Source organism: Neoarius graeffei, chromosome 2, assembly GCF_027579695.1.
Source record: "Neoarius graeffei isolate fNeoGra1 chromosome 2, fNeoGra1.pri, whole genome shotgun sequence".
Classification (NCBI taxonomy): Eukaryota; Metazoa; Chordata; class Actinopteri; order Siluriformes; family Ariidae; genus Neoarius; species Neoarius graeffei.
The window spans coordinates 64,907,325-64,935,220 of record NC_083570.1 but is presented as its reverse complement, the minus strand read 5'-3'; the positions used below and the strand labels follow the sequence as shown (position 1 = coordinate 64,935,220).

Genomic DNA, 27,896 nt, shown 5'->3' with positions numbered 1-27,896 from the left:
AATTGGGCGGGACGTTGGTAAAGCAAACCCACTAGCACACGAACAGAGGGAAATCAATTTAAACCGTTGTTGTTGATTTACTTCACACACTGGTGAGTTATTAATGTTGCTCAATTTCAGATCTTCATCATAGCTACATTTATAGGAATATAGTGTCGTAACTTCCGGGCGTGTCTTTTAACTAACTTTAACTTAGCCGTTAGCCAGAGTGCTGTCGAAGCTAAAGCTAGCTAGAATTTCACTCCGGTTTGTTGTTAGAAGCTGGTGAAAATAACGTTGGTTATTAGATGGCTAACTACTTCATGACGGGATTAATGAACTGAGTTTTGTGAAATTAAGGAATTTCACTGCACTTTTCAATACTGTGGCCCTTTAAAGTGTCCCTTAAAGCATTTTTTTTTTATCCCAAAACACCAATATCCCACATCAGTATTTCGAAAAAAAAAGTTTCTGTAGTCAGAAACTGCCACTAATGTTCCATCTGGTCAGTGATGGTCTTTTTGCATGAGCTACTGTTGCTCACTGCTCTGAGTATGTGGATGTGTGTGTGTGTTCCAGGGATAAGAATGGGACATTTAAAAAAACTCTGAAATGTCTGCCAAGAGCAGACATAATGCACGCAAAGCGTGCATGGGGGGGTTCAAAGGGGGGTGCGCCTTTATATATATATATATATATATATATACACATATACACACTCACCGGCCACTTTATTAGGTACACCTGTCCAACTGCTCGTTAACACTTAATTTCTAATCAGCCAATCACATGGCGGCAACTCAGTGCATTTAGGCATGTAGACATGGTCAAGACAATCTCCTGCAGTTCAAACCGAGCATCAGTATGGGGAAGAAAGGTGATTTGAGTGACTTTGAACGTGGCATGGTTGTTGGTGCCAGAAGGGCTGGTCTGAGTATTTCAGAAACTGCTGATCTACTGGGATTTTCACGCACAACCATCTCTAGGGTTTACAGAGAATGGTCCGAAAAAGAAAAAATATCCAGTGAGCAGCAGTTCTGTGGGCGGAAATGCCTTGTTGATGCCAGAGGTCAGAGGAGAATGGCCAGACTGGTTCGAGCTGATAGAAAGGCAACAGTGACTCAAATAACCACCCGTTACAACCAAGGTAGGCAGAAGAGCATCTCTGAACGCACAGTACGTCGAACTTTGAGGCAGATGGGCTACAGCAGCAGAAGACCACGCCGGGTGCCACTCCTTTCAGCTAAGAACAGGAAACTGAGGCTACAATTTGCACAAGCTCATCGAAATTGGACAATAGAAGATTGGAAAAACGTTGCCTGGTCTGATGAGTCTCGATTTCTGCTGCGACATTCGAATGGTAGGGTCAGAATTTGGCGTCAACAACATGAAAGCATGGATCCATCTTGCCTTGTATCAACGGTTCAGGCTGGTGGTGGTGGTGTAATGGTGTGGGGAATATTTTCTTGGCACTCTTTGGGCCCCTTGGTACCAATTGAGCATCGTTGCAACGCCACAGCCTACCTGAGTATTGTTGCTGACCATGTCCATCCCTTTATGACCACAATGTACCCAACTTCTGATGGCTACTTTCAGCAGGATAATGCGCCATGTCATAAAGCTGGAATCATCTCAGACTGGTTTCTTGAACATGACAATGAGTTCACTGTACTCAAATGGCCTCCACAGTCACCAGATCTCAATCCAGTAGAGCATCTTTGGGATGTGGTGGAACGGGAGATTCGCATCATGGATGTGCAGCCGACAAATCTGCGCCAACTGTGTGATGCCATCCTGTCAATATGGACCAAACTCTCTGAGGAATGCTTCCAGCACCTTGTTGAATCTATGCCACGAAGAATTGAGGCAGTTCTGAAGGCAAAAGGGGGTCCAACCCGTTACTAGCATGGTGTACCTAATAAAGTGGCCGGTGAGTGTATATGAGTGATTCCACGCTTATGGGTACTGAAATGGGGACATGAACTTGTTTTTAAAAATTCACCTAAAACCATTTTTTTTACCATCAGGTCACAAAACATGTAATCTTTAATGAATGATATGTTAAAAGATAACTTTAATTTTCTGAGATGTAATAAAAACATACTTATATGCCAAAGTCAGAACGTAACAGAAGTGTTGTGGACATATATATTCTCAATTTTAACAATGTAGAATTACTTTTTGAAACATAGGAAGGTGATGTTTTAGCAAATATAATTAATAAACATGTGTAGTAGAATAAACATACACATTCTTTCAATAAGATTAACATGGTATATAGCTAGATTGTAATTAATTTGTAACAGACGCGAGATGGACAATCGTAACAGAAGTAATGTAACACATCATTTTGGAACTCATAGGCTTGACTTTGGCATATAAATATGTTTTTATTACATCTCAGAAAATTAAAGTTATCTTTTAACATATCATTCATTAAAGATTACATGTTTTGTGACCTGATGGTAAAAAAAGAAATGGTTTTAGGTGAATTTTTAAAAATAAGTTCATGTCCCCATTTCAGTACCCATAAGCGTGGAATCACTCCTATATGAATGTTTTCAAATTCAATGATGGTTTAAAATGTTTATAAACTAAGGCTACGTTTACATTAGACCGTATCTGTCTCGTTTTCTTCGCGGATGCACTGTCCGTTTACATTAAACCACCTGGAAAAGCCGGGAAACGGGAATCCGCCAGGGTCCACGTATTCAATCTAGATCGTATCTGGTCCGGTGCTGTGTAAACATTGAGAATACGCGAATACGCTGTGCTGAGCTCTAGCTGGCGTCCTCATTGGACGACGTCACTGTGACATCCACCTTCCTGATTCGCTGGCGTTGGTCATGTGACGCGACTGCTGAAAAACGGCGCGGACTTCCGCCTTGTATCACCTTTCATTAAAGAATATAAAAGTATGAAAATACTGCAAATACTGATGCAAATACTGCCCATTGCGTAGTTATGATTGTCTTTAGGCTTGCCATCCTTCCACTTGCAAGTGGTAAGTGACGCGCATGCCCGACATGCACTGAGATCACACACACAGCGGCTCAGTCCCGAATCGTGGCTTGTGCACTTCACTCGCGCGCTGTGTGAGCTGCACAGGGCCGGAGTGCGCACCCTCCAGAGGGCACTCGCTGTTCAGGGCGGAGTGATTTGGAGCGCAGGATGCCTGCGGAGCTGAGCGTATCCGTGTATTGGTGTTGCTGTGTGCACGGCTAACGGTTTTAGTGTCAACGTGAATCGTTTTAAGAACGTTAATCTGATGATCCGCTGATTCGACGTAATGTAAACGTAGCCTAAGATAACAAATCCCTAGAGATTATATATCGTGAGTGATAATGAAGGTAACTGTAACGATATATTAGGGTGTTTTCACACCTGGTCCCCTTTAAAGGAACCAGACTCGGTCCTCTTTAAGTGGACCAAAAAGTGGACCAACAGAAAAAGAACTCGGTTCTTTTTGTGTTCACACTGTGAATTTATTACAAAGAGGACTGGGTTCTCTTTCTGGTCCAGTTAAGCTTTGATGGGGCCTCAGTCCTCTTTCTGTTCACACCAGGTCCTCTAGAGCCCTCAGACCCCCAGTGCACGGAATTCTGGGTAATTTTCTCTTGAATCAAAATGTCTGCTGCCATGCTTGCCCTGCTGTATTCTTTGATCAAAATAGTGAGGATTAAGGACAATAAATTTATTTTTTATATATATATATATATATATGTGTGTGTGTATATGTGTGTATGTATGTTATTTATATATATATATATAGTTATATTATTGTGGCCGACTCATCAGTCAGTAAGTTCAGAGAACTGTAAAGCGGCTGTGGTAAGTTCCAAAAGGAAGTTGAGTTTCCCTGCTACAGTCACGTGACCAACTACGGCAAACGAAGAAGGTTAAACTCCAGTGAAAAAGGCGAAGTGAATCCGGTGCGCTTTTTGTTCACAACCCGCAGATTAGGCGAACCGTACCGTTGATTTTTAGCGAACCGTACTGAGACTACCTCCTGAGGTGGTCTCAGTTCGGTTCGCTTTAAAGGGGTCTGGGTACGGTTGGAGTGTTCGCATATGCGCAAAAAATGCTGAGTCATCGATCTGAGTTCGGTTAGATGGCTGAAAGGGACCAAGTGTGAAAACACCCTTAGATTCCTCCTGACTCTATCTTTGACAATTTAAATAAAACGTACCTTTGTGCTTTTTTGTTTTGATGTACTTCTGGGTGTTTCTAGCTCCTCTGTTTCCATAATTGATCATATCTGAGCACAGAATACACAGAACCTTTCCCGGCACGTCCACTTTTCGGATATGTTCCGTCAGGCACGTCGTCACAGTTTGTGTCCCTATCTGCACGGTAACGCTACTATCGAGCCATGCCCATCGGAAACAGTTCTTTATCCTGTTCGATTTATCGATTTCCCTGGCACGATCCTCATTTTTGCGGTCCAAAACTTTTGCCATATTGGCAAAGTAACTTTGAAAACTAACCAAAATAATTAGAACTTAAGAAGTGATCAAAACCGTGTACGTATAGCTTGTTTCTCCGTGAATTGTAGAAGTGAGATGAAACTAGCGCCAAAACGTTGCTGGAAATCGTCGTGAGTTGTCGTTAGCATAAATATTGAAGAAAGCAATGACGATTTCTGTTATCACAGCTGCAACTAATTTTGCGATGAGCGCTGCCGAAAGATGCTGGCGGGCGGTCGGTCGGTCCTGCCTGCTTGTGCCACCACAAGCCTCGCCTCGTGCCAACCCCTACCCTCCCGAAATTTTCTCAGCGGATTTACACATTTCACAAAAATGACATTTTCAGTGGGAAAAACTCGGAATTCCGCAGATCCGCGGAAAATTCTCATCTCTGGTGTTCACTGCTTCAGATGGGTTAAATACAGAGGAGTTGTTTCACTGTGCTTGAGTGTACATGTGACAAATAAAGGTGGCTTCTCTCATAGAGGAATATAGCTACTGAACTTGCTCTTGATATTTCTTGTCCTGACAGATTTGAGATGTCAGTCCCTCAGTCTGCCTCATCGAAAAGTTTTACCTCAACTCCACTCAAAAGCAAATCCACCGTCCCAAGGAGCATCCCGAGAAGCAGGAGTGTGGAATCGACAGGCGATTCAACCTACTCCCTATTGTCCCCCATTTACCACGATAGCTTTGAATTATCAGAAGACGATAAGGAAGAAGCACTGAAACAGTTTCAGTCACATGATCCCTCTCTCACAGAACATGAAGGTGTATTACCCATCAGTCCAAGCAGGTATGTTCTTAGTTACTAGGCAAATGTTTTATTAGTCAGTTTCATAGTTTAACAGTTTGTTGAAATCGGTATGCAATATGATGCATGTCCTTTTTTTCCCCCAGGAATGAGTCCCTTCATGGGGAAGATACCTCTACAGGAAAATTGAATCTGAGTGCATGGGAGCAGTGGCTTGTGAGTAAAGCCAAAGAAGAGCGAATCAAAATGCACCAGAAATCCCTGCAGGTACATATTGTTTATTAGGATATTTACTACAGTACTGCGACCATTCAATATTTTAGAGATTAGATTAGATAGAACTTCATTGATCCCTTTGGGAGGGTTCCCTCAGGGAAATTAAAATTCCAGTAGCATCATTATAGGATAAACAGAGAACAGAATAGAAAAAAGAGAGAACTTCTAGATAAATTAAGTCTTTAGAAAACTTCTAGGTAAATAAATTAAGTATTTACATATACAAATATATTAAAAAGATATGGGGGGGAAGTCCAGCAGGAGAGGTATTGCACATTTATATTGCACACTGTCCAGTAGAGAAACATTTCTGTAACTTGATACTTTTTAAATGTAATATTTGTGTACAGTATGATATATATTTTGTTCTGTTTTAGAACAAAATCATAAACTTTGAGTAAATGTATATATATTTCAGCAACAAGCTCTGAAAGAAAAGAAGGAACGAGAAGAAACGGAACAACAAAGAAAAAAAGCAGTCAGTGAATGTAAAATTCAAGAGTGGCTTCAAATGAAGAGAGAACAGGTACCCCTCACTTTGTTTTCACAGTTTCCTGAAAGGCGTGGAAATAACGTACTAGAGAAATTAAACATTTGAGGAATAAGACAAGGCATGATGGGAAAATACAGGAAACCAGTCAACAGTGAGGTGGTGTGATCCAGCTGACTCAAAGTGGCATTACTGTTACCACCCCAGAGTGGATTGTTTCCAATAGCAGCACATTTCAGCGAGGTTTATTCCTCTCATACCACGGCAATTTGTCAACTCTAACAGTTTTTATTTTGTTAGCATGTAGTGTTTGCCATACAGGTCCATGAACTTTAATCAGGGTTCCTACATAGTGCAGAAAAGTATGGAATTTGATTTTAGTCATTTCCAAGTCTGGACAAGTATGGAAAAAAGAAAATAGAGTATGGAAAAATATTTCTGTTTCCAGACTATTGCCCTACTTTCTTTTCTAAAATATAAAATTAAGCCAAAATGTTCAAACCAATGTGAGTTTGATGTTGAATTTAAGCGAGGCAAGACGTGATGTGTCGGAGGTGATTTCTGTGGCATCTGCCATCAGTGAACTATCTGACGTTAGCACGTTGGGCTCCGTCGTACCTCTGCAGAGCTAAAAAAAAAAACCCGGCACGAACGCACATTGCAACACTACAAATGTAAGAATGAGTAACTGCAACTTTTTTCAGAGTTGGCAGGTTTTGCCGGTGTTGTGGGGCGGCCCCCAGGCATGAATGATGGCAAAATATCATGTGTATGTACATACATAGGTGTGTGTGTTAGAATAAATGTGTGTGAGAACATAGTTGCTCTTGTGTGTGTGTGTGAGGCACTCGCACAAGACTTCTCACCCTGATTACTGTCTTACTGCCATGTTTTATCTTCATATTTGAACGTGTGTGTGTGTGGACGTCTCTGTCACTCAATCGGTCTGTGAAGCAGGATACAGCTGGTTTCCTGCGTGTTTCCATTGCTGTGTGCGTCCACACGCTTATGACCGAAGGAGAGACATAAAAAGAAAGGGGGAGATCGTTCTAAACTTTTTGTGACCACTGATTTTATATTTTAAGTTTCATCTCATTTCATTATCTCTAGCCGCTTTATCCTTCTACAGGGTCGCAGGCAAGTTGGAGCCTATCCCAGCTGACTACGGGCGAAAGGCGGGGTACACCCTGGACAAGTCGCCAGGTCATCACAGGGCTGACACATAGACAACCATTCACACTCACATTCACACCTACGGTCAATTTAGAGTCACCAGTTAACCTAACCTGCATGTCTTTGGACTGTGGGGGAAACCGGAGCACCCGGAGGAAACCCACGCGGACACGGGGAGAACATGCAAACTCCGCACAGAAAGGCTCTCGCCGGCCCCGGGGCTCGAACCCGGACCTTCTTGCTGTGAGGCGACAGCGCTAACAACTACACCACCGTGCCGCCCTATTTTAAGTTTTCAAAATGTATTCTTTTACTGTATGATTGTTTATTATTAAAACCCCGATTCCTAAAAAGTTGGGACAAAGTACAAATTGTAAATAAAAACAGAATGCAATAATTTACAAATCTCAAAAACTGATATTGTATTCACAATAGAACATAGACAACATATCAAATGTCGAAAGTGAGACATTTTGAAATTTCATGCCAAATATTGGCTCATTTGAAATTTCATGACAGCAACACATCTCAAAAAAGTTGGGACAGGGGCAATAAGAGGCTGGAAAAGTTAAAGGTACCAAAAAGGAACAGCTGGAGGACCAAATTGCAACTCATTAGGTCAATTGGCAATAGGTCATTAACATGACTGGGTATAAAAAGAGCATCTTGGAGTGGCAGCGGCTCTCAGAAGTAAAGATGGGAAGAGGATCACCAATCCCCCTAATTCTGCGCCAACAAATAGTGGAGCAATATCAGAAAGGAGTTCGACAGTGTAAAATTGCAAAGAGTTTGAACATATCATCATCTACAGTGCATAATATCATCAAAAGATTCAGAGACTCTGGAAGAATCTCTGTGCGTAAGGGTCAAGGCCGGAAAACCATACTGGGTGCCCGTGATCTTCGGGCCCTTAGACGGCACTGCATCACATACAGGCATGCTTCTGTATTGGAAATCACAAAATGGGCTCAGGAATATTTCCAGAGAACATTATCTGTGAACACAATTCACCGTGCCATCCGCCGTTGCCAGCTAAAACTCTATAGTTCAAAGAAGAAGCCGTATCTAAACATGATCCAGAAGCGCAGACGTCTTCTCTGGGCCAAGGCTCATTTAAAATGGACTGTGGCAAAGTGGAAAACTGTTCTGTGGTCAGACGAATCAAAATTTGAAGTTCTTTATGGAAATCAGGGACGCCGTGTCATTCAGACTAAAGAGGAGAAGGACGACCCAAGTTGTTATCAGCACTCAGTTCAGAAGCCTGCATCTCTGATGGTATGGGGTTGCATTAGTGCGTGTGGCATGGGCAGCTTACACATCTGGAAAGACACCATCAATGCTGAAAGGTATATCCAGGTTCTAGAGCAACATATGCTCCCATCCAGACGACGTCTCTTTCAGGGAAGACCTTGCATTTTCCAACGTGACAATGCCAAACCACATACTGCATCAATTACAGCATCATGGCTGCGTAGAAGAAGGGTCCGGGTACTGAACTGGCCAGCCTGCAGCCCAGATCTTTCACCCATAGAAAACATTTGGCGCATCATAAAACGGAAGATATGACAAAAAAGACCTAAGACAGTTGAGCAACTAGAATTAGTGGTGTGTCGTTCACGAATGAACCGTTCTTTTTGAACGAGTCTTCGAAGTGAACGACTAGAACTAGTTCGCGCTGCCTCTCGTTCTCGGTCGTTCGCGAATCAGCAGTCTCTGCTTGCTGGCAGCAGGGCGGTCGCTGAATCTCGGTTGTTGGCGAATCAGCAGGATCTGTTCAGTAGCAAAAGGGCATCCAACTTGCATTTTGATCTGTGCAGAGCAGCGCCACTTTACTTTACTTCTTTAAGGGCTATCTGAGCCCTATTATCAGAGCGTTGACACATGCCAGGTCTTTAGTTTACAATTTAGAGCTCTCACTCAGCAATACATTTCAGTTCACAGCGAACGAGCTCAGCAGTTCGCGAACGAACGAGCAGCCAGCAGCCAGCCTGCCTGCTGCCATACTGGGCTGGGCGCATAGCAACGGTTTCCATGACTGTGATAAACAATGAAGAACGTGGCTCTGGAGATCGCGGCATACTGTGTTCGTTTTTTTAATGTTAATGCAATTTGTAATAAAGTGGTTTGTTCTTTGTAATGAGCGTTGCTGTTGAATATGAGCAAAATGGGTGTTACTTAATGGGTTTGAACAACTGCATGAAACAGTCTGCAAAGGAGGTCTCTTGCTCGAACAGCTGGAAAAGGTCTCGCTAGACGTGACGTCAATCGAATGTTCGTGCATAACAACCGTTTCCATGTCCATGACCAGGCCAAACAATGAATGATCATGAATGCAGCAGAGAGACATCGCAGGCTACTGTTTGCTTAATACGATGACTTGTAAAGTTGTTTATTCTCTGAAATGAGTGTTGCTGTTAAATAAGCAATTTTTTTTTTTTTGCTTAATGGGTTTGAGAGAACAACTGCATAGCCGGCAGACCATGGCTCTACTAAAATATAATAAATATAAAAACAGCTTTATTCTCATCTACATTTAATTAACTTTCAGAGCTTTGTTTATGTAGTCTTTTTCAGATAATGCTAGGATAATGTTTTTCTTCCATCTTTTTCTCAAGCACATTGTAATGTATGAAAATCTATTGTGGATGGCACCTCCGCCGCCTCTCGTTCACTCAATATGAACTAAACTTCGGACGACAGCCATTGTTGTGCCGCTTTGGTGTGACGTCATCAAAGTGAACGAACTGAACGAACGAATTTCTTTGCTGAACTGACCGACATGAACGAACTGGCGGAAATGAATCGCCATGTCCCACCAATAACTAGAATCCTACATTAGACAAGAATGGGTTAACATTCCTATCCCTAAACTTGAGCAACTTGTCTCCTCAGTCCCCAGACGTTTACAGACTGTTGTAAAGAGAAAAGGGGATGTCTCACAGTGGGAAACATGGCCTTGTCCCAACTTTTTTGAGATGTGTTGTTGTCATGAAATTTAAAATCACCTAATTTTTCTCTTTAAATGATACATTTTCTCAGTTTAAACATTTGATATGTCATCTATGTTCTATTCTGAATAAAATATGGAATTTTGAAACTTCCACATCATTGCATTCCGTTTTTATTTACAATTTGTACTTTGTCCCAACTTTTTTGGAATCGGGGTTGTTGTATTATTATTATTATTATTATTATTATTATTAGACATTATGTCTGGTTCTTTGTTGAACAGCGTGTTAAACCATGTTTACAGTAAACAGTTTTTCTCCATCTAATATTCAGTAAAGGAAAGTCCGTGCACTTCTGTTCCCTTTTCTTTTGATGAGTTCCACATCAGCATCCCTCCTGTTACTGTTCCAGGGAGAAGGGATCAGTTTAGTTTTCCAGATTTACAGGCGGAAACAGAATAACACTGCACTGTTTTAGCATTGCAGCTTGAATAAAATGCTGTACACTGAACTTGTCTGGGTTTAATTGATTTGTATGAGCTGCAGGACCTTACCACAGGGAGCCACTAGAAATTTTTGGCCCTATGAAAGAATATAATATCAGCAGTTACTTGCTTGCTTCTGGCAATTATTTGGCAACATACTCGCTTACATACACACAATGTAACATCCACATCGACAGTTGGATTTTAAAGTCATTTATTTAAATAATAAACATGTAGTTATTTGTACTTTGACGTCAAATATGGTCTGGAAAATGTACGGTGAAGTCTGGGAATTTGAGTGTGGAAAAAGTATGGAATTTTGAAATGGGAAATTTGTAGGAACCCTGTTAATATAAACCTGGGATTTGAATTACAGCCAGCACCACTGTGAGAGCTGTTGTTATTCAGCAGTGCTGTGGGATAATTAAAGATAACTGATAAATAGGGGTGTAACAATACATTGTGACATAATGCATCGCAATGCAAAAATGTGACAATGTGCATGCATTGTGGAAATGTGTGTCAGCATTTTATTATTTCAGCGTTCAGTTGCATCATTTAAACACCAGACATCCCAATCTGCACAACCTATAGAGTTAAAATCATAGCCTGTCTACAAAATGGACAATGCATCATCTCTAAAAAGTGAAGCCAGCACAGGTCTAGCAGCCCCACTGGCTGGTTGCAGTACCATTTTTAGCCCTGCCCATCCCCATGGGTTTCAATGACGAAACAGGCTTTATTTTAATGTCACTTTTCTCATATAAACTCTCTTCCCATCTGCAGTGTCTAATTCAAACAGTTTCTCTGTGCTAATATCTGCACATTTTTTTATTCCCGTTGATGAGCGACATCATCAACGGCACGGTGGTGTAGTGGTTAGCGCTGTCGCCTCACAGCAAGAAGGTCCTGGGTTCGAGCCCCAGGGCCGGCGAGGGCCTTTCTGTGTGGAGTTTGCATGTTCTCCCCGTGTCTGCGTGGGTTTCCTCCGGGTGCTCCGGTTTCCCCCACAGTCCAAAGACATGCAGGTTAGGTTAACTGGTGACTCTAAATTGACCGTAGGTGTGAATGTGAGTGTGAATGGTTGTCTGTGTCTATGTGTCAGCCCTGTGATGACCTGGCGACTTGTCCAGGGTGTACCCCGCCTTTCGCCCGTAGTCAGCTGGGATAGGCTCCAGCTTGCCTGCGACCCTGTAGAACAGGATAAAGCGGCTACAGATAATGAGATGAGATGATGAGCGACATTAACGGAGAATGGCCAGACTAGTTCGAGCTGACAGAAAGGCTACAGTAAATAAGAGAACCTCCCAAATATTTTGACTGAATAAACAGTCAAGTCTCAGTCTGATCTCAGGTTAATGATCGACCACCAGCCTGGACCGTTGACACAAGGCAGGTTGTATCCATGGATTCATGCTGTTTGTACAATTGTGGTGAGCAGAAAAGCATCTCAAAATGCACAACACGTCGAACCTTGAGGCGGATGGGCTACAGTAGCAGAAGCCCACAATCAGGTTCCATTTCTGTCAGCCAAGAACAGAAAACTGAGGCTGCAGTGGGCACAGACTCGCCAAAACTGGACAGCTGAAGACTGAAAAATGTAGCCTGGTCTGAAGAATCTCGATTTCTGCTGAGGTTCACAGATGGTGGGGTCAGAATTTGGTGCCAACAGCATGAATCCATGGACCCAACCTGCCTTATGTTCAACGGTCCAGACTGGTGGTTGGTCATTAACCCTAGATCAGACACTTTGTTTATTCAGTCAAAATATTTGGAAGAATTTATAAATTTGTTTACGATATGGTGAACTTGTAGTACATTTTGTTTATAATATTAAACTTCTGTTCATAGCAGGGTTTTTTAAATTTATTTTTATGTATTTTTATTTATACAGACAAAAATGCACATTGGTTTGCATTTTCTTCATTCAAATTTTGTCCAAAATATTTTGAGAATTGAATCGAAATAATGAAATCAGTATTGTGAATTGAATTGAATTGAATTGTGACCGGAGAATATCCTTATACCCTTACCGATAAACGAGCACATACTCAGCTGTGTTTTATCTAAAAATACCCCCTCCCCCCAAAAAAAAAACCATTCAGAGTGTGTTCTGTTCGGTTTTGTTAAACTTTTCCTGTTAGCAACCAATTTTTTTCTTTCCCAGGAAAAACAGGAAAAGCTTTGCCGGGAGTCTCAGAAAACAAATAAAATGCTTCAAGAAGAACAGAAACGGTTGGAGATGGAAAAAAAAGCCCAAGAAAAATATAGCGCATGGGTCCACAAGAAAAAGCATGAGGAAAAGGAAAGGAAATTGAAAGAGCAAGTATGTTCACAGAGGCATTGAAAATTATTCAAGTCAACCAGACGGACTCTTCTCTGTTTTATTTGTTTGTTTATTTTGAATAACAGGAAGAAATCGCGAGAAGAGAAAATGAGGAGAGAGAACGGAAAGAGAGAGCAGATGAGAAGTTTAAAGAGTGGCTTCAAAGCATTAAGGACAAAGAAAGACATAAACGTCAGTCATCTGCATGTTCAATTAGTAAGTGGAAAATTCTTAAAAACAAGCCACATTTTTTTCTTTTTTTTTTTAAAGGTCCCATGGCATGGTGGTTTGTTGATGCTTTAAAGGGGCTCGTGGAGGCTTCCGGATGTTATATCCGCAGCCTTTCTCGAAATGAACCCTCGGTACGTAGATATAGCCTCCTGGGAGAAAGCCCCATTTCAGCGCTTTTCCCAGTGCGTCGTTTTGCTAATGAGAAGCAGGAGGCGGGGAAGGGTAGACGGTGGGGGCGTGCCATGGGGGGAGGGGGAGGGACTGCCGTCTGCCTCCCAAGCCGGCCGAGAGCGCTCCTCGTCGGGCACGGCCAGGCGGGCGAATGCCCTGGTCCGTCCGCCCTGTCTAAAAAAAAATGGTACAACTCGAGCCCATGGTAAAACTGGGACTTGGTCGTTTTTTTTTTTTCAGCCTGAGGCCCATGGTAAAACTGACCAGTTTTACCATGGAGGAGTGGGGACTTTGCCGTTTCCCCCCAACTCACCCCTGGGAGAACCGCTGCCTCCACGGGCGGCCAGTGCCGCTGGAGGGCCACCCGCGCGACCTCGCCAGACCAACCGAAGATCCGCGGCGCTGCGGTATCGTCATGTCTAGGCGGGATTCTGACTTAGAGGCGTTCAATCATAATCCCACAGATGGTAGCTTGAACACGCACTCCATAACCAAAGAGGATAGAAGCAGCAACTACAGCAACATATCGCTTATCCAACAGAAGACATGCATTGCGGAGCAATAGTCAAACATAAGCTCATAAGTTACAGTCAATTTCCAGACTAAACTCAGTTTAACAAAGCATGCTGCATGCTCTTTAGTTTTGTAGCGCAGAGTACCTGCAGGAAGCAGTTAGCTGCACAGCTAATGTAGCCATTGCTAGGCTAACGCACCGATTTTAAAACATGGCAAAACGACCAGTTATACACTTACTTGTTCGGTGTTTGTGGCTGATGCGGCAGGGATGCTTGGTACGGACCCAGGCTTCAGTGACAGTTGATGTGCAAAACCTGCCCTGTACTGTCCCAAGTTGTGGAAACATTCATCAGGAAAATGCTTCCGACAAACATACACCGTCTTAGGTAGACTCGACGGCGTATTATTGGAGTAAATAAAATTAAGCCACTGTGTCTTCAGGGGCTCTCCCGTCGGCAGTAATGTGTTGTCACATCCATGTACAGCGCAACTTCCATGTTGTGTCTTCTATGGGCTCCTCACTACAAAATGTAGTCATGTGTTCTGCGCATGCGCAGTAGGCTTCGCGCATGCGCAGTAGGCTTGGTAGGACAAACAGTAACTTTTGAGCTGGGCGGGCAATCCATACAGTGGGTGGGAATCCAGAGGGGGGGCGTGGGGATCATCTCCCTTGCTGACGTAGTAAAGGGAAGAGCTTCTCAACGCGCCGTTTTGACGCGCCATTCTCAAATGTTGGGCATAGTTTGGTTTACACATTATGAAATTTCTAGCCACTGGGGTGACTTAAGAAGGTCAGAGGAACTCATTTTAACGTTAAAAAACCTCAGAAAATGAAAATTTCATGCCATGGGACCTTTAAATGAAAGTTAGATCATCCTTTCCAAATCTTTAGATTTCATAGTTTAATTATGTAAAAATACGCCTTTCCTTAATTTTGTGTCAGTGGAAGCGGAACCTTTTTTTTTTTTTTTCCCCCTTGTTTTCAGGTGGCTATGACAATCTAAACTATCCAGCTCCCAGTTTTGTGAATCCTATTCCTTGGAAGCCCATTCACATTCCTCAGCACGACAGAACAGCCAAGAAGAACTCGACACACAGGAAGCAGCCAGGTCCACCGAAATATCACTCAACTCCATGTCTCACTTACAAACCAAAAGACACGATCAGCTGTGCATCCAAAAGATGGTGATACTCTCGGATTAAGAGCAAACATGGAACTTTTTATTGTTATTAAAATGTACAGTACAAACAGGAAGCTTTTTTTTTTTAATGTTGAAGGATGATTTTAGAACTCTGTGTGGTCTTGATCTTGCATAAATGTAACTTTCAATTGTTTACAGTGCTCACAGGCTAGTTTTCCACTTCACTGACACCACACAGGAATGAGGTGATGGTTATAACTGTGTAATTTTGGAGGAAGTGATTGAAAAAAAAAAGCACTTTTAAAACCTGAAGGTGTTTTTTTCCCTCTAATAAAATTCTTCTGCATAAGCAAGGATAGGAAAATTCAAGTTTTCAATATATCAGCACACTCTGTATGTTTGGTTTCATGGAGTTTCCAAAGGAACCAAAACTAGACTTGCTAGGATTAGTAATTAATGAGTCTTTATTCTCGTTTATACGTACAGGCTTACTCCTACACTTCTCTCACAAAGACTTCTCTGTCTCAACAAGTAGCCTGTGTGCTCCAAGCAGCGCGTATTCAGGGGAGGACAGAATTCAGTAGACAATGACACAGTAAAACTGATGTTGGTTACTGTCAGCACATGTTAGTCCTAAGTCTTTCTTCACAAAAAGCAGGCTTTTTTATTTGCGCAGGTATAAAAAAGCTTTTGGCTCAAAATAAATGTCAGGTGTCTATTTCACACACTTGTGTACTGTCTTGTGCCTGGCAGAGCCTTGTGGCTCTGTGAACTGTGTTGACGACACAAGCCGGGGTGGGAGGTGGGGGTGGATGAATGAATACGAAGACGGTCTTACGCACTTGGACAGTATTAACGTCATAGCTTATTACATAAAGAAACTTCCTGGGACCGAAGGTAATATATCGGTTATCACTCTAAGTTGTTGGATGGGTTTTTTGCCCCCTCTGAGATTTAATGCTTCCAATGCAGGACCTTAAAATTATTATCATCACTGTATGTTTACTGGATTACTTGGTGTGAGGAGATGATGGTGAGAAAACTGAATGGGTTTTTAACAATTTTTATTTTATTTATTTTTTGGTTAGTCAGGATCTGCTGTAATTCTTGGTCTCAGTTGTTGAGAGTATTGAATACAGTTGTGAAAGCTGAGCTCCTGCTTGGCGTGTAAGAACAAAAGGCTGTTAGAACGAGACAAGGCGTGCTTCACTAAGCTACGTGTTTACATGCTGATTTGCTGACCAAAGGTCCCCTCCCAAGACACTAAAATTGAAAATGTCTGTGTATTTCTGTTTTCACTTCACAAGGTGAGACTGTTGTTTTGCATATTTTAAATACTTGTTAATAAGTGAACAAGGCAGGGGGAACAAACCTGTGTGTACTTTGATCACCAAGCTTTGCAAAAACCAACTCCAGGACATGCAGTGGTGCAAATGGGCCGGCAAATGGAAATCTCACCTGCCAGGACAGGTAAGGGTGTGTTTGTTGACATTTCAGTTCTTGTTAAGCAGGGAAGAGAAAACAAAGGCGAAGCAGTGATCAGTTTGTACAATCTATTTAGTTCATAGTAGTTAGTTAATTGTCTATTTTAGATATAGAGGTGCTTTCCAAAGCTGTGTTCATTTACGACAGAAGAGCTGGATCCCATTTCCTCTCAGAATATATTCTGAACACATCATGCTTAAGAGTGAAAAGCCATTAAAATAGTTATAAGTAAACTACAGGGTCAAATGTGGAAGCTCTTGGCGTGTTACAATCTCGGTGCTGATCATGACTACGCAGTCCACAGGAGCACAGGAAGAGGATGCTTGTGATTTCCTATTTAAAATTATCTTCATTGGAGACAGCAACGTGGGAAAAACATGCATCATCCACAGCTTCCAGTCTGGAGAGTTCAGAGACCAGCAGCATAACACTATTGGTGTAGACTTCACTGTGCATACCATGGATATAGACGGCAAGAGGGTGAAGGTGAGTACCTAAAAACATTTTTCATTATTTTATTAGCAAAGCTGATTTACAAGTGTAAGAACTACTATCTTGTCAGATAGTCTGAGATGTATTTGCTGTTATGTAGCAGCTTAACCTGCTTGTTTTTGACCAGGACGAGAAATATGGAAAGCTTGTCTTGAAGCCATTTCTAACTTTATTGACTTGAATAGTGTTCCATCACCCTTATGATTACAGGTCCCAGTGAAGGTTATCATGTGTTAGGCAGTTCTTTGTGTGAGATTTTATCTGACATATTAACTTTGTGTCAGTTGACATATATACTATTTACTCAAAATCTAGCCTTTTTGGCCTTGGTTAATCATTTAAGCCTTTTGATCATTCAAGCAACATTTACAAGTAGACGGCCTTTCGATTTCATAAAATCAGTGAAATTTAGTTCACTCTGAAATTTGATCGTTGTGATGTTTGTTTATTTTTGTAATATCTTTAAAAAAACAAACAAACAGGGCATTCTGTGGCTGGGAAGTTATTTAATTTGAGGGGATTCCCTAGCAAATAATGTGCATGAAATCACTCGCTTCGCACGGTCAAGCACAGGAAGTCCGTGTGCGTATGCGCAGGTTTAACTGGGTCGTCGTTGTCGTCTTCTTTTGGGTTTTACGGCAGCTGGCCTCCAGTGTTGCATTACTGCCCTCTACAGGTTTACCTTGACCGTGCACTGACAGTTAAATCATTCTGTTGCTAAACGAACAGCCGATCACACTGAGGTGTTCGCTGACCGCCGATATTTATTAGTTTGGTCCTGCGTTTCCATAACATCTTTTCTTCTCGCTTTCCGTTACTGTAGTCGGTCTTTCATGTTTCATTCGCACACTCAAGTCCTTCATTTTTCTCTCCTGTTTCAAATTTGTATCCCACAATGCCCTGCGCAAACGGGGAAAGCCCACCACGTGATGCATGACGTAGTATCTTGAATTGGGTCATGATGAAGCAGGAAAAAATAGCAGAGAATTTAGGGCCACGTGGCTGTAAATTCATTAATTGTTCCATTTTTTTAAACTAATAAAATTGGAAGTCTGTGATTCGAATTCAGTAGCTTTCGATCCACTAAACAAAAATATTTGGGTGTCGGGAAAATTATTTTTATAACCTACACTTGAAAAATCTGAAAGGCAGTCTACCTTTAAAAGACTGAGGAATAATCCCAGACTGATTGTCTAGTGCCCATTGCTAAATATATTAGTTTTTCCTCATGAAATAAATTTGACATGTATGAGGTACGAGTGTGGCTGTAATGTAGGCACTGAAGCTGACTCATTAGTACACGGTTTCCCAACCATGGTCCTGGAGTACCCATAGTCAGGGGCGCCGCCAGAAATTTTGGGCCCCCAAACTTTGCCCACCCTCGTCACAATTGCACTATTGTCATTATTTGACTTTTGATAGCCCATGGACCTTGAGTTTGTGACTTTGTTATTGCATTTTATGTATTAACCAATGGTTGAAACCAATGGTTTAGAACGTGTGAACATTCCACACACGTAACCATGTCAAACACTTGACTGGTGTCCGTTATTAGTGTAACGGGTTTATTTTTTTCCACTTGCCATTGTGTGTAGTGGTGGGGAAATTCTGTGCTGGCCCTTTAAGAGCGCAGGTAGTTATGGGAACGAGACGTTGGCCTCCTTCAGTTCGTTTTGGAAATCTAAGCGCCAATGCCACTGGACGTTTGCAGCCCGTCCTCAGCAGTGTATTTGTGTCTCATTTCTTCAGAATAAAAAGACTGGCGAACAACACAACGCAACGTCTGTTACATTAGCAACACTTTAATCTAGCAAACAGTATATGGCGCTCGCTCATTAAAAACTTCAATCCTAAAGCATTTATGGGTTGTATTGCTGCTTACCTCCTTCTCCAAAGGGGGTTCAGTGGTTTGGTAGGGCGGAGGCCCCCCTGAGGCTGAATCTGTGCATATTTAGGGCACCCCATTAGTTATGAAACTGGTTATTAGCACTAGTTATTAGCACCAGCATAACCTAATATTTCATCTTGTTTATCACACAAGTCAGTTCAGTTATTAAAATGGAAAAAATGTCACTGTACAAACTGTAAAAGTGTTCTCTTGATAGGCTAATCCAACCACGTTCATACTGTTCATTTACCATTCGCTAATATTTTGAACACGTGAGCGATAGCTACCTTTCTTTGGGAAAAACTGAGTGAGCAGTTGCCTGCCTCTCTGGTCCCTCTCAGCTTTCAGCTGCCTTTCTTTACGTTTTTGACAGCCACTCTTCATATTTAGCGATCATAGACTGTACGCACTCCACTGCTGGCTGGCTGCTGCACCGCGACACAGCAGCAAGTAGCGTTGCACTGATCAGCACACAGATTTAACGCATCGCGCTTCTACCAGAACTGGACCGTACCATTTCGCAAAAGGGGGAGGGTTAAATGACTATGTTGAAGAACTCAAGAAATAGACAACCTTGTTCAATTAGCTCATTTTACCAGATGGAATATTGCATTGTTGTTATTTCAAAAGTCTTATTAAAATCATCAAAAGCATATTATCAGCCCCTTAAAGGGCCCCATGGCAGTGCTGGGCCCCTAGAATTGTTCTAACCTTTCCCCCCCTGGCAGCGCCCATGTCCATAGTCCTGCATATGTTAGTGTTTTCCTGCTTTAACACACCTACTCAGAGCTGGTAAAGGTGCAACATTTGGCAAGATTAGGTCTCTAGTGGTTAAATAGGTGAAGTTAAATAAGTTCTACCCCCTGAACCTACAGTGGTTCAGCTAGAGTTAGTATTAGCAAGGACTGATATGACATCACTTTCAAACACCAATGGACATTCGTCTGCTTGAAAGTCAAGTTATAATATTAATAAACACTTACCATTCAGCTCATATTGAGGTTTTTCACCCACGTGACCAAGTCATGTGAGGCTGCCATTTTGGACATCACGGCTCGAATCAGTTTGAATGCGAGGAAGGTGACAAACGAAAAACATAAAAGAAAAAGGAGCGAGATGCAGAAAACACCTTCACTATCCAGCGACGTAGGGCATTTACAGGGCGAGCAGAGGGAGAGGTATTTGCAAAAATTGAGGTTAGCAGGCTTAGAGAACGACGTTTACCTGCTTCCGCCAGGATTGTTCACTGACGTACGGAAGTACACGAAGCCCTCGTCTTTACCTGACTTCGGCCCACATGATCTGTATACCTATGTTGTTAAAAACCCATCGCCATACACAGGTATTGATCTGAAAGCGTATAAGAGTTTGGATACCTACAAATATTTTGTGTCAGGCTGGGTAACATGCCTACATCAGCAGGTCGTCCCTGGAGCCGGTGGTCGCCATCTTATTACAGCTAAGGTTTGTTCACATTTTCATTTACTTTCGGTCCTCAGGATAAACAAAATGTTATTAAATGTCATTGAAATAACTTCTTAGTCTGTTGAGACATGGCCCGTTATAAATTTGCTGTTACCAGGCAATGACCAAGAACTGTATTATTAGGGTCGGTGTCTGTGTTGTAGCAGTGTACTAGCAGCTAGCTGTTAGCACTAGCTAATGTCAACAACATCATAGCTGGTATGTTACTGTAGCAATGTTTACGTTCAGTCATTTGGATGACTGTTAAAACCTTTCAGTCTCAAGTTTTTCCTTTACTGGATTTACTAGTTTACTGTAATTATGATCCGGCAGCTATTTACACCGGCTCCAGTGTAAATAGCTGCCGGAGCGCGCTCCGGCTTGCTCCCCCTCAAATTAAGCAGCGCGCTCCGGCTTGCAAATTAAGCTGGAGCGCGCTGCTTAATTTGAGGGGGAGCAAGCCGGAGCGCGCTCCGGAACCTCGGCCGGAGCACTCCGGGAGCAAGCCGGAGCGCACTGCTTAATTTGAGGGGGAGCAAGCCGGAGCGCGCTCCGGCAGCTATTTACACTGGACCTGGTGTAAATAGCTGCCGGATCATAATTACAGTAAACTAGTAAATCCAGTAAAGGAAAAACTTGAGACTGAAAGGTTTTAACAGTCATCCAAATGACTGAACGTAAACATTGCTACAGTAACATACCAGCTATGATGATGTTGACATTAGCTAGCTTGACCTTCAAAATGGTGGACACCGGGGCGTCACGTGACCCTGTGACGTCAGGTGAAAAACCTTAATTGACTTACATGATGAGCTCTTTTGAGCTCTGAGCTCTGGTATTAGCATGTTAGCATCATGAAAAAAATAGGCACCTGTTTGTTCAGTATTTGTAAGAAAGATTTCTGGTGTATTGCAGATGCAGATATGGGACACAGCAGGCCAGGAGCGTTTCCGCACCATCACACAGAATTACTACCGCAGTGCCCATGGGGCTATGATCGCCTATGACCTGACACGCCGTTCCACCTTTGACTCACTACCTCACTGGATACATGCAGTAGAACAGTATGGAGTTGCCAATGTAGTCTTTGTACTCATAGGTATGAGTCATTTGTATTTTATTACTCTGTGTTTATGTACTGGGATGAACCTCAGGTGAACTTTGGACTGGCAGCCGATATGTTATTTTTTTAAGTGGGCAAAGAGGAAAGTGCTGCTTGATGGAAAGTCTGAAGATGTGATTAAAATTCTTTCTCAGTCATTGTGGATTGTTTTGAAGGCAGTTGTGAGAATGGATTATATTGGGTGTTATTTTTTTGCTGTAGTCAGTTATGGATTACTTTATTGTTTCCGATGAATGCCATGCCATACCAAACAGGTCTACAGAGGACCAGGCCAGGAGTTGGTCCAGGAATTCCTGGATACAATTAACTGGCCAGAGATAGGAGGGATTTTTTACTATTTTATAACCAGAGCCCCCATTAACTGTAAAATAAATTCCACAGACCTGTACAGTACAAATTTATTTAATTAATTTTATTAAAATGTCTTCTTTTTACAACTGTTTCCATTAGGGGTCGCTGCAACAGATCTGTTCTGCATATTTGATTTGGCATAGGTTTTAGACTGGATGCCCTTCCTGGCGCAACCCTCCCCAATCTAAATGGGTTTGGGACCAGCACTAAGTATGCACTGGTTTGTACAACCCCAGTGGCTGGCTATTTTTACCTAATCTGCATGTCTTTGGACTGTGGGAGGAAACCGGAGCACACGGAGGAAACCCACGCAGATACGGGGAGAATATGCAAACTTCACACAGAAAGGCCCCGCCGGCCGTAGGGTTTGAACCCAGAACCTTCTTGCTGTGAGGTGACTGTGCTAACCACTGCACCACTGTGCTGAAGAAAAGATTATTTAAATATGTGCAATTACATGGTATTTATTTAATATAGACAGTCCTGAATAATCCACCGACGGAACACATTAGGTCCAAGAGGGCATTAATTATAGGTGTATGACTGTATATTTTATTTAAACGAGAACTTTGATTGCTATAGATTCTGATTTCCACCATTGTAACAAGATCTCCAGGCTATGCTTCCCAGACCCTCTCTGAGACCCACTAAGACTGCAGGATGAATTATTCTAAAGATCTAATGATCAGTCGTCTTAGTCTATATGAATTGGGGGCAAATAGACAGAATAAGTATGCAAATGAAATGCTTTATAGGAAATTGCTGACTTTTTCCCTTTGATCACAGTGTGCAATAAAATTCTAGTGAAACCATAAAACAACACCTAGTAACGGTCTACAGAACAGATAAGGATCTGCAAGATGATGATACAGGTAGATTAAATAGACCATTTACATTAAATAAGAGTGTGCAGGAAACTGAAAATTAAAAGAGGGATGCAGTAGTTTCATTTGGGGAAAATATGTTCAATTAACCCCTTAGTATGGATGAGGGGTTGCATGTCTCTATTGACAGACTGGAAAAAAAATGAAGCTAGATGTGGATTAAAAAAAAAAAGAGCATTATTTTTCAAAGCATTATTGTATGAACTTAACGCCAGAAAGATCAAGCACAAGTTTTCTGTGGAGACTAAAGACCAACAGAGCGTGTATGATTTTCCACAAGTTTTCAGGCTCTGTCTTAACACATTTACACCAATTATTCTTTACTTTAAATGTACTTGATCAGCCTGGACATTTGGTGTCCATGAGGCTCTATGAGCAGATACGAGCTAGTTGTTGGAGAGGACGGCATGCCTGAGCTGCGTCCTCTAATGTCTAATATTTGTTGGGAAAAAAAAGACATGCAGAAAAATATGAACTCCAGTATTTAATAACTGGTAAAAACCAAACATTTCCTGTAGGTGCTGATGAGGCTTGAACAACAATGAGGAGGAATTTTAGACCTATTAAATCTTCAGTTTAGCTTATTTCTAGCATTTTTTGCATAAACTGCACTCTTGAGGTCAGGCTACAGAATCGAAATTTAATTACGGTCTGAACTCTGGCTTGGTCATTCCAAAATTAATTGTCTAAACAATTGTTTTTAATTTACTTGTATGTTTTAGGTTATTGTCCTGATGCAGCAATGATCCACCCCAAATGTCATACAGAATATTAGGTGAAGGGGGGGGGAATCACAAATACACAATGTGGCCAAAACTATGTGGACACCTGACCATCACACCCAGATGTGGTTCTTCCCCAAACTGTTGCCACAAATTTAGAAGAACACCGTTGTATAGGATGTCTTTGTGTGCTGTAGCATTAAAATTTCCCTTCACTGGAACTCAGGGACCCAAACATTTTCCGGCATGGCAATGCTCCTGTGCACAAAGCAAGTGCCATGAAAGGATAGCTTGCCATAGTTGGGGTGAAAGAACTCGAGTGGCCTGCACAGAGACCTGAACTCAGTGCCACAGAACGCCTTTGGGATGAACTGGAATGCTGACTGCACTCCAGGCCTTCTCACCAAACATCAGTGCCTGATCTCACTAATGCTCTTGTGGCTGAATGAACCAAAATCCCCACAGCCGCATTCCAAAATCTAGTGGAAGCCTTCCCAGAAGAGTTTGGGTTATTATGACAGTAAATGGGGGAATAAATATGGAAGGGGATGTTGAAGAAACACGAGTATGATGGTCAGGAGTCCACATACTTTTGGCCATATAGTGTGTGTATTAAGTGATTTTTTTTTTCTGAAAACATTTGGTTCACTTTATGCCACAAGAGAACACAAAATTTTGTTTTATCGAAGTGCACTTTGAAAAAGTGATTGAGGCACATTTCCAGCTTAGATTGTTTCTAGCTCTCAGGAAGGACTTTTTTTGCAGCCCTTTCTGAATGGCTTGTTGTTCTGGATGTGACTTTTAATAGTTGATTATAAAGCTTGATTACGCCAAGCAACTACACTACAATCCTGAAATTGTGCCCTTTAGGTTCTGCTTTACCTCTCCTTACAGTGCTTCGGTTAATCTCTAAGTGTGTTGTACTGGGAAACGAATGGTGTCAGAAATAACTTTCACAGAAGTCCCTGACACCACTGGGGCCTTGTTGACCACCTTAGCCTTGAGGCATCCCTCACATGAGCACCACGTTAATAAAACAGGTTATCAAAATATACTTTAGATGGATGGTAAATACCAAATGTACGACACAAATATGTTGTTTGGAGTCAGATTTAGTCTGTAAGTGCGTTCAGTATCCATCCATTATCTGTAGCCGCTTATCCTGTTCTACAGGGTCACAGGCTAGCTGGAGCCTATCCCAGCTGACTATGGGCGAGAGGCAGGGTACACCCTGGACAAGTCACCAGGTCATCACAGGGCTGACACACAGACAAACAACCATTCACACTCACATTCACACCTACGGTCAATTTAAAACCACCAATTAGCCTAACCTGCATGTCTTTGGACTGTGGGGGAAACCGGAGCACCCTGAGGAAACCCACGCAGACACGTGGAGAACATGCAAACTCCGCACAGAAAGGCCCGCGGCAGCCACTGGGCTTGAACCCAGGACCTTCTTGCTGTGAGGCGACAGTGCTAACCACTACAGTGCCTTGAAAAAGTATTTATACCCCTTGAACTTTTTCACATTTTTCCACCTTACAACCACGAACTTAAAAGTGTTTTATTGAGATTTTATGTGATAGACCAACACAGAGTAGCACATAATTGTGAAGTGAAACGAAAATGATAAATGGTCTTCAAAATTTTAAACAAATAAAAATCTGAAAAATGCGGTGTGCATGGGGGCGTCGTGGATAAGGCGCCATACCATAAATCCAGGGACCCAGGTTCGATTCCGGCCTGAGGTCATTTCCCGATCCCTCCCCGTCTCTCTTCCGCTCACTTCCTGTCTCTACACTGTCCTATCCAATAATAAAGGTGAAAAAAGCCCAAAAAAAATCTAAAAAAAAAAATGCGGTGTGCATTAGTATTCAGCCCCCTGTACTCTGATACCTTTAAATACAATCTAGTGCAATCAATTGCCTTCAGGAGTCATCTAATTAATTAATGAAGTCCTACTGTGTGTAATTTACTCTCAGCATAAATACACTTGTTCTATGAAGGCCTCAGTGGTTTGTTAGAGAACACTGAAGAACAAACAGCATCATGAAGACCAAAGAACTCACCAGACAGGTCAGGGATAAAGTTCTGGAGAAGTTTAAAGCAGGGTTAGGATATAAAAAACTGTCCCAAGCTCTGAACATCTCAAGAAGCACTGTTCAATCCATCATTCAAAAATGGAAAAAGTATGGCACAACTGCAAACCTACCAAGACATGGCTGTCCGCCTAAACTGACAGAGCGAGCAAGGAGAGCACTGGTCAGAGAAGCAGCCAAGAGGCCCATGATCACTCTGGAGGAGCTGCAGAAATCCACAGCTCAGGTGGGAGAATCTGTGCACAGGACAGCTATAAGTCGTACGCTCCACAAATCTGGCCTTTTTGGAAGAGTGGCAAGAAGAAAGCCATTGTTGAAAGACAGGCATAAGAAGTCCCGTTTGCAGTTTGCCAGAAGCCATATAGGGGACACAGCAAACATGTGGAAGAAGGTGCTTTGGTCAGATGAGACCAAAGTTGAACTTTTTGGCCTAAATGCAAAGCGCTATGTGTGGCGGAAAACTAACACTGCTCATCACCCTGCACACACCATCCCCACTGTGAAACATGGTGGTGGCAGCATCATGCTATGGGGATGCTTTTCTTCAGCAGGGACAGGGAAGCTGGTCAGAGTTGATGGGAAGAGGGATGGCGCTAAATACAGGGCAATCCTGGAAGAAAACCTGTTGGAGGCTGCAAAAGACTTGAGACTGGGAAGGAGATTCACCTTCCAGCAAGACAATGACCCTAAACACACAGCCAGAGCTACAATGGAATGGTTTAGATCAAAGAATATTCATGTGTTAGAATGGCCCAGTCAAAGTCCAGACCTAAATCCCATTGAGCATCTGTGGCAAGACTTGAAAATTGCTGTTCACAGACGCTCTCCATCCAATCTGGCTGAGCTTGAGCTATTTTGCAAAGAGGAATGGGCAAAAATTTCAGTGTCTAGATGTGCAAAGCTGGTAGAGACATACCACAAAAGACTTGCAGCTGTAATTGCAGCAAAAGGTGGCTCTACAAAGTATTGATGCAGGGGGGCTGAATACTAATGCACACCACACTTTTCAGATTTTTATTTGTTTAAAATTTTGAAGACCATTTATCATTTTCGTTTCACTTCACAATTATGTGCTACTCTGTGTTGGTCTATCACATAAAATCTCAATAAAAAACTTTTAAGTTCGTGGTTGCAAGGTGGAAAAATGTGAAAAAGTTCAAGGGCTATGAATACTTTTTCAAGGCACTGTACACCACCATGCTGCCCGCATTCAGTATCTAAGCTCTCTAATTTCTCAAACTATTACCTTGTTGGTGAGGTCATTTTAGAGTTGAAACAGGAACTAATAATTATAGATGGGGTACTGAGAAGGAAAGTCTGTGAATGTAGTGGACCTGAATTGTGTGACACATACAGTAGAGCTGATGGTTCCGCAAAACAATAACCAATGGCTTTAAATACAACCTCCAGATCAGTCAGTTTTTTTTTTTTTTTTTTAATTTACTCCTCATTTATACAGGGTGGCCATGTGCTTGCGTCATGATGACCTACACAGCTGAGGTTCCACTTAGAAAGGGTATAAATTAAGTTTATGTATACTATAGGGTCCATAACTTGATTACTCCTGTAATTGAAAACAAAAGAAAATGTGGAATTAAACCTAAAATAAATGGACAACTTTCTGTAAAAGGACATAATCTGTAACACATTTTCTCATTTCAGGTAATGTTGCTTTCTTTTGTACGGGATGTATCAAGTTATATAGAATTGCTTTCAGGGTATTTTGACCTTACCAAAAGTCCAAGTAAAACATCTCAACTTCCATTTTGTTGTTCTCTCTTCAGGTAATAAGTGTGACCTGCAGCCTCACCGACAGGTGTTGTTTGAGGATGCCTGCACTCTGGCTGAACAGAAAGGTGCACTGGCTGCTCTGGAGACATCTGCTAAGGAGAACCATAACGTACAAGAAGCCTTTGAGCTAATGGCACGGGAGCTGATCGTACGAAATGGAGGCATAGTCCCACAGGAAGCCCTGTCAGATTCCCCAAATCTCCTTCTATACTCTGAGACTCACCCAATCGAAGAAGTGGAGTCCCTAGAAAAGAAGTCTTGTGACTGCTGAAATATTGGGTTTTAATTAAAGGAATGGTGTTCTTTCAGAGATGCCTTTAAGACTTCTAAAACATTCTCCAAGCCCAAACATTAACCACATTAATACAAGGGTTCAGAGGAGAAACAGCAACACACACACTCCATTTTCAAACACTTATTACATGCGGTCACATGTATACAGCAAACGGGGGCATGTATGTATGTATTGTGTGCAATATGATAGTTTAACAAATTGTAACTTATAAATTAACTTAAACTGTGTTCTTTTCCCATGTTAATGAGAAATAAAGTGGAGAAATTAAGCCATGAAGGTCCTATATTTATTTTGCATAAAAAAAGTCAACTTTCACATTTTAAACAGTATATGGCAAAAAAA

The 27,896-nt window shown here is 42.0% G+C and overlaps 2 protein-coding genes across 3 annotated transcripts; both read left to right on the top strand.

The window, feature by feature from the left end:
• Window positions 1-6: 6 nt before the first annotated feature.
• On the top strand, window positions 7-15,680 carry ccdc34 (coiled-coil domain containing 34). Its single transcript, XM_060914702.1, has 7 exons — window positions 7-92; window positions 4,978-5,241; window positions 5,346-5,466; window positions 5,894-6,001; window positions 12,739-12,897; window positions 12,984-13,113; window positions 14,802-15,680. The coding sequence occupies exons 2-7, from the start codon at window positions 4,985-4,987 to the stop codon at window positions 15,002-15,004; spliced, it is 978 nt and encodes a 325-aa protein (XP_060770685.1). The 5' UTR covers window positions 7-92; window positions 4,978-4,984; the 3' UTR covers window positions 15,005-15,680.
• Window positions 15,681-15,762: 82 nt separating this feature from the next.
• On the top strand, window positions 15,763-27,822 carry LOC132881795 (ras-related protein Rab-19). 2 transcript variants are annotated; one of them, XM_060914705.1, is made up of 5 exons: window positions 15,763-15,854; window positions 16,353-16,427; window positions 16,740-16,928; window positions 21,202-21,385; window positions 27,253-27,822. In XM_060914705.1, exons 2-5 carry the CDS (start codon window positions 16,377-16,379, stop codon window positions 27,528-27,530), a joined length of 702 nt encoding a protein of 233 aa, XP_060770688.1. In that variant the 5' UTR covers window positions 15,763-15,854; window positions 16,353-16,376; the 3' UTR covers window positions 27,531-27,822. The 2 variants fall into 2 exon arrangements, with proteins under 2 accessions (XP_060770688.1, XP_060770686.1); XM_060914703.1 differs by having other exon boundaries at window positions 15,763-16,264.
• The last annotated feature ends 74 nt before the right edge of the window (window positions 27,823-27,896 follow it).

Bases quoted from the DNA above. Each gene is read 5' to 3' on its own strand.
- LOC132881795 (XM_060914705.1), top strand. From the start codon at position 16,377: ATGCAGTGGTGCAAATGGGCCGGCAAATGGAAATCTCACCTGCCAGGA. The intron at 16,428-16,739 runs GTAAGGGTGTGT...ATGACTACGCAG, and splicing joins AATCTCACCTGCCAGGACAG to TCCACAGGAGCACAGGAAGA. The intron at 16,929-21,201 runs GTGAGTACCTAA...GGTGTATTGCAG, and splicing joins TAGACGGCAAGAGGGTGAAG to ATGCAGATATGGGACACAGC.
- ccdc34 (XM_060914702.1), top strand. From the start codon at position 4,985: ATGTCAGTCCCTCAGTCTGCCTCATCGAAAAGTTTTACCTCAACTCCA. The intron at 5,242-5,345 runs GTATGTTCTTAG...TTTTTCCCCCAG, and splicing joins TTACCCATCAGTCCAAGCAG to GAATGAGTCCCTTCATGGGG. The intron at 6,002-12,738 runs GTACCCCTCACT...TTTCTTTCCCAG, and splicing joins TTCAAATGAAGAGAGAACAG to GAAAAACAGGAAAAGCTTTG.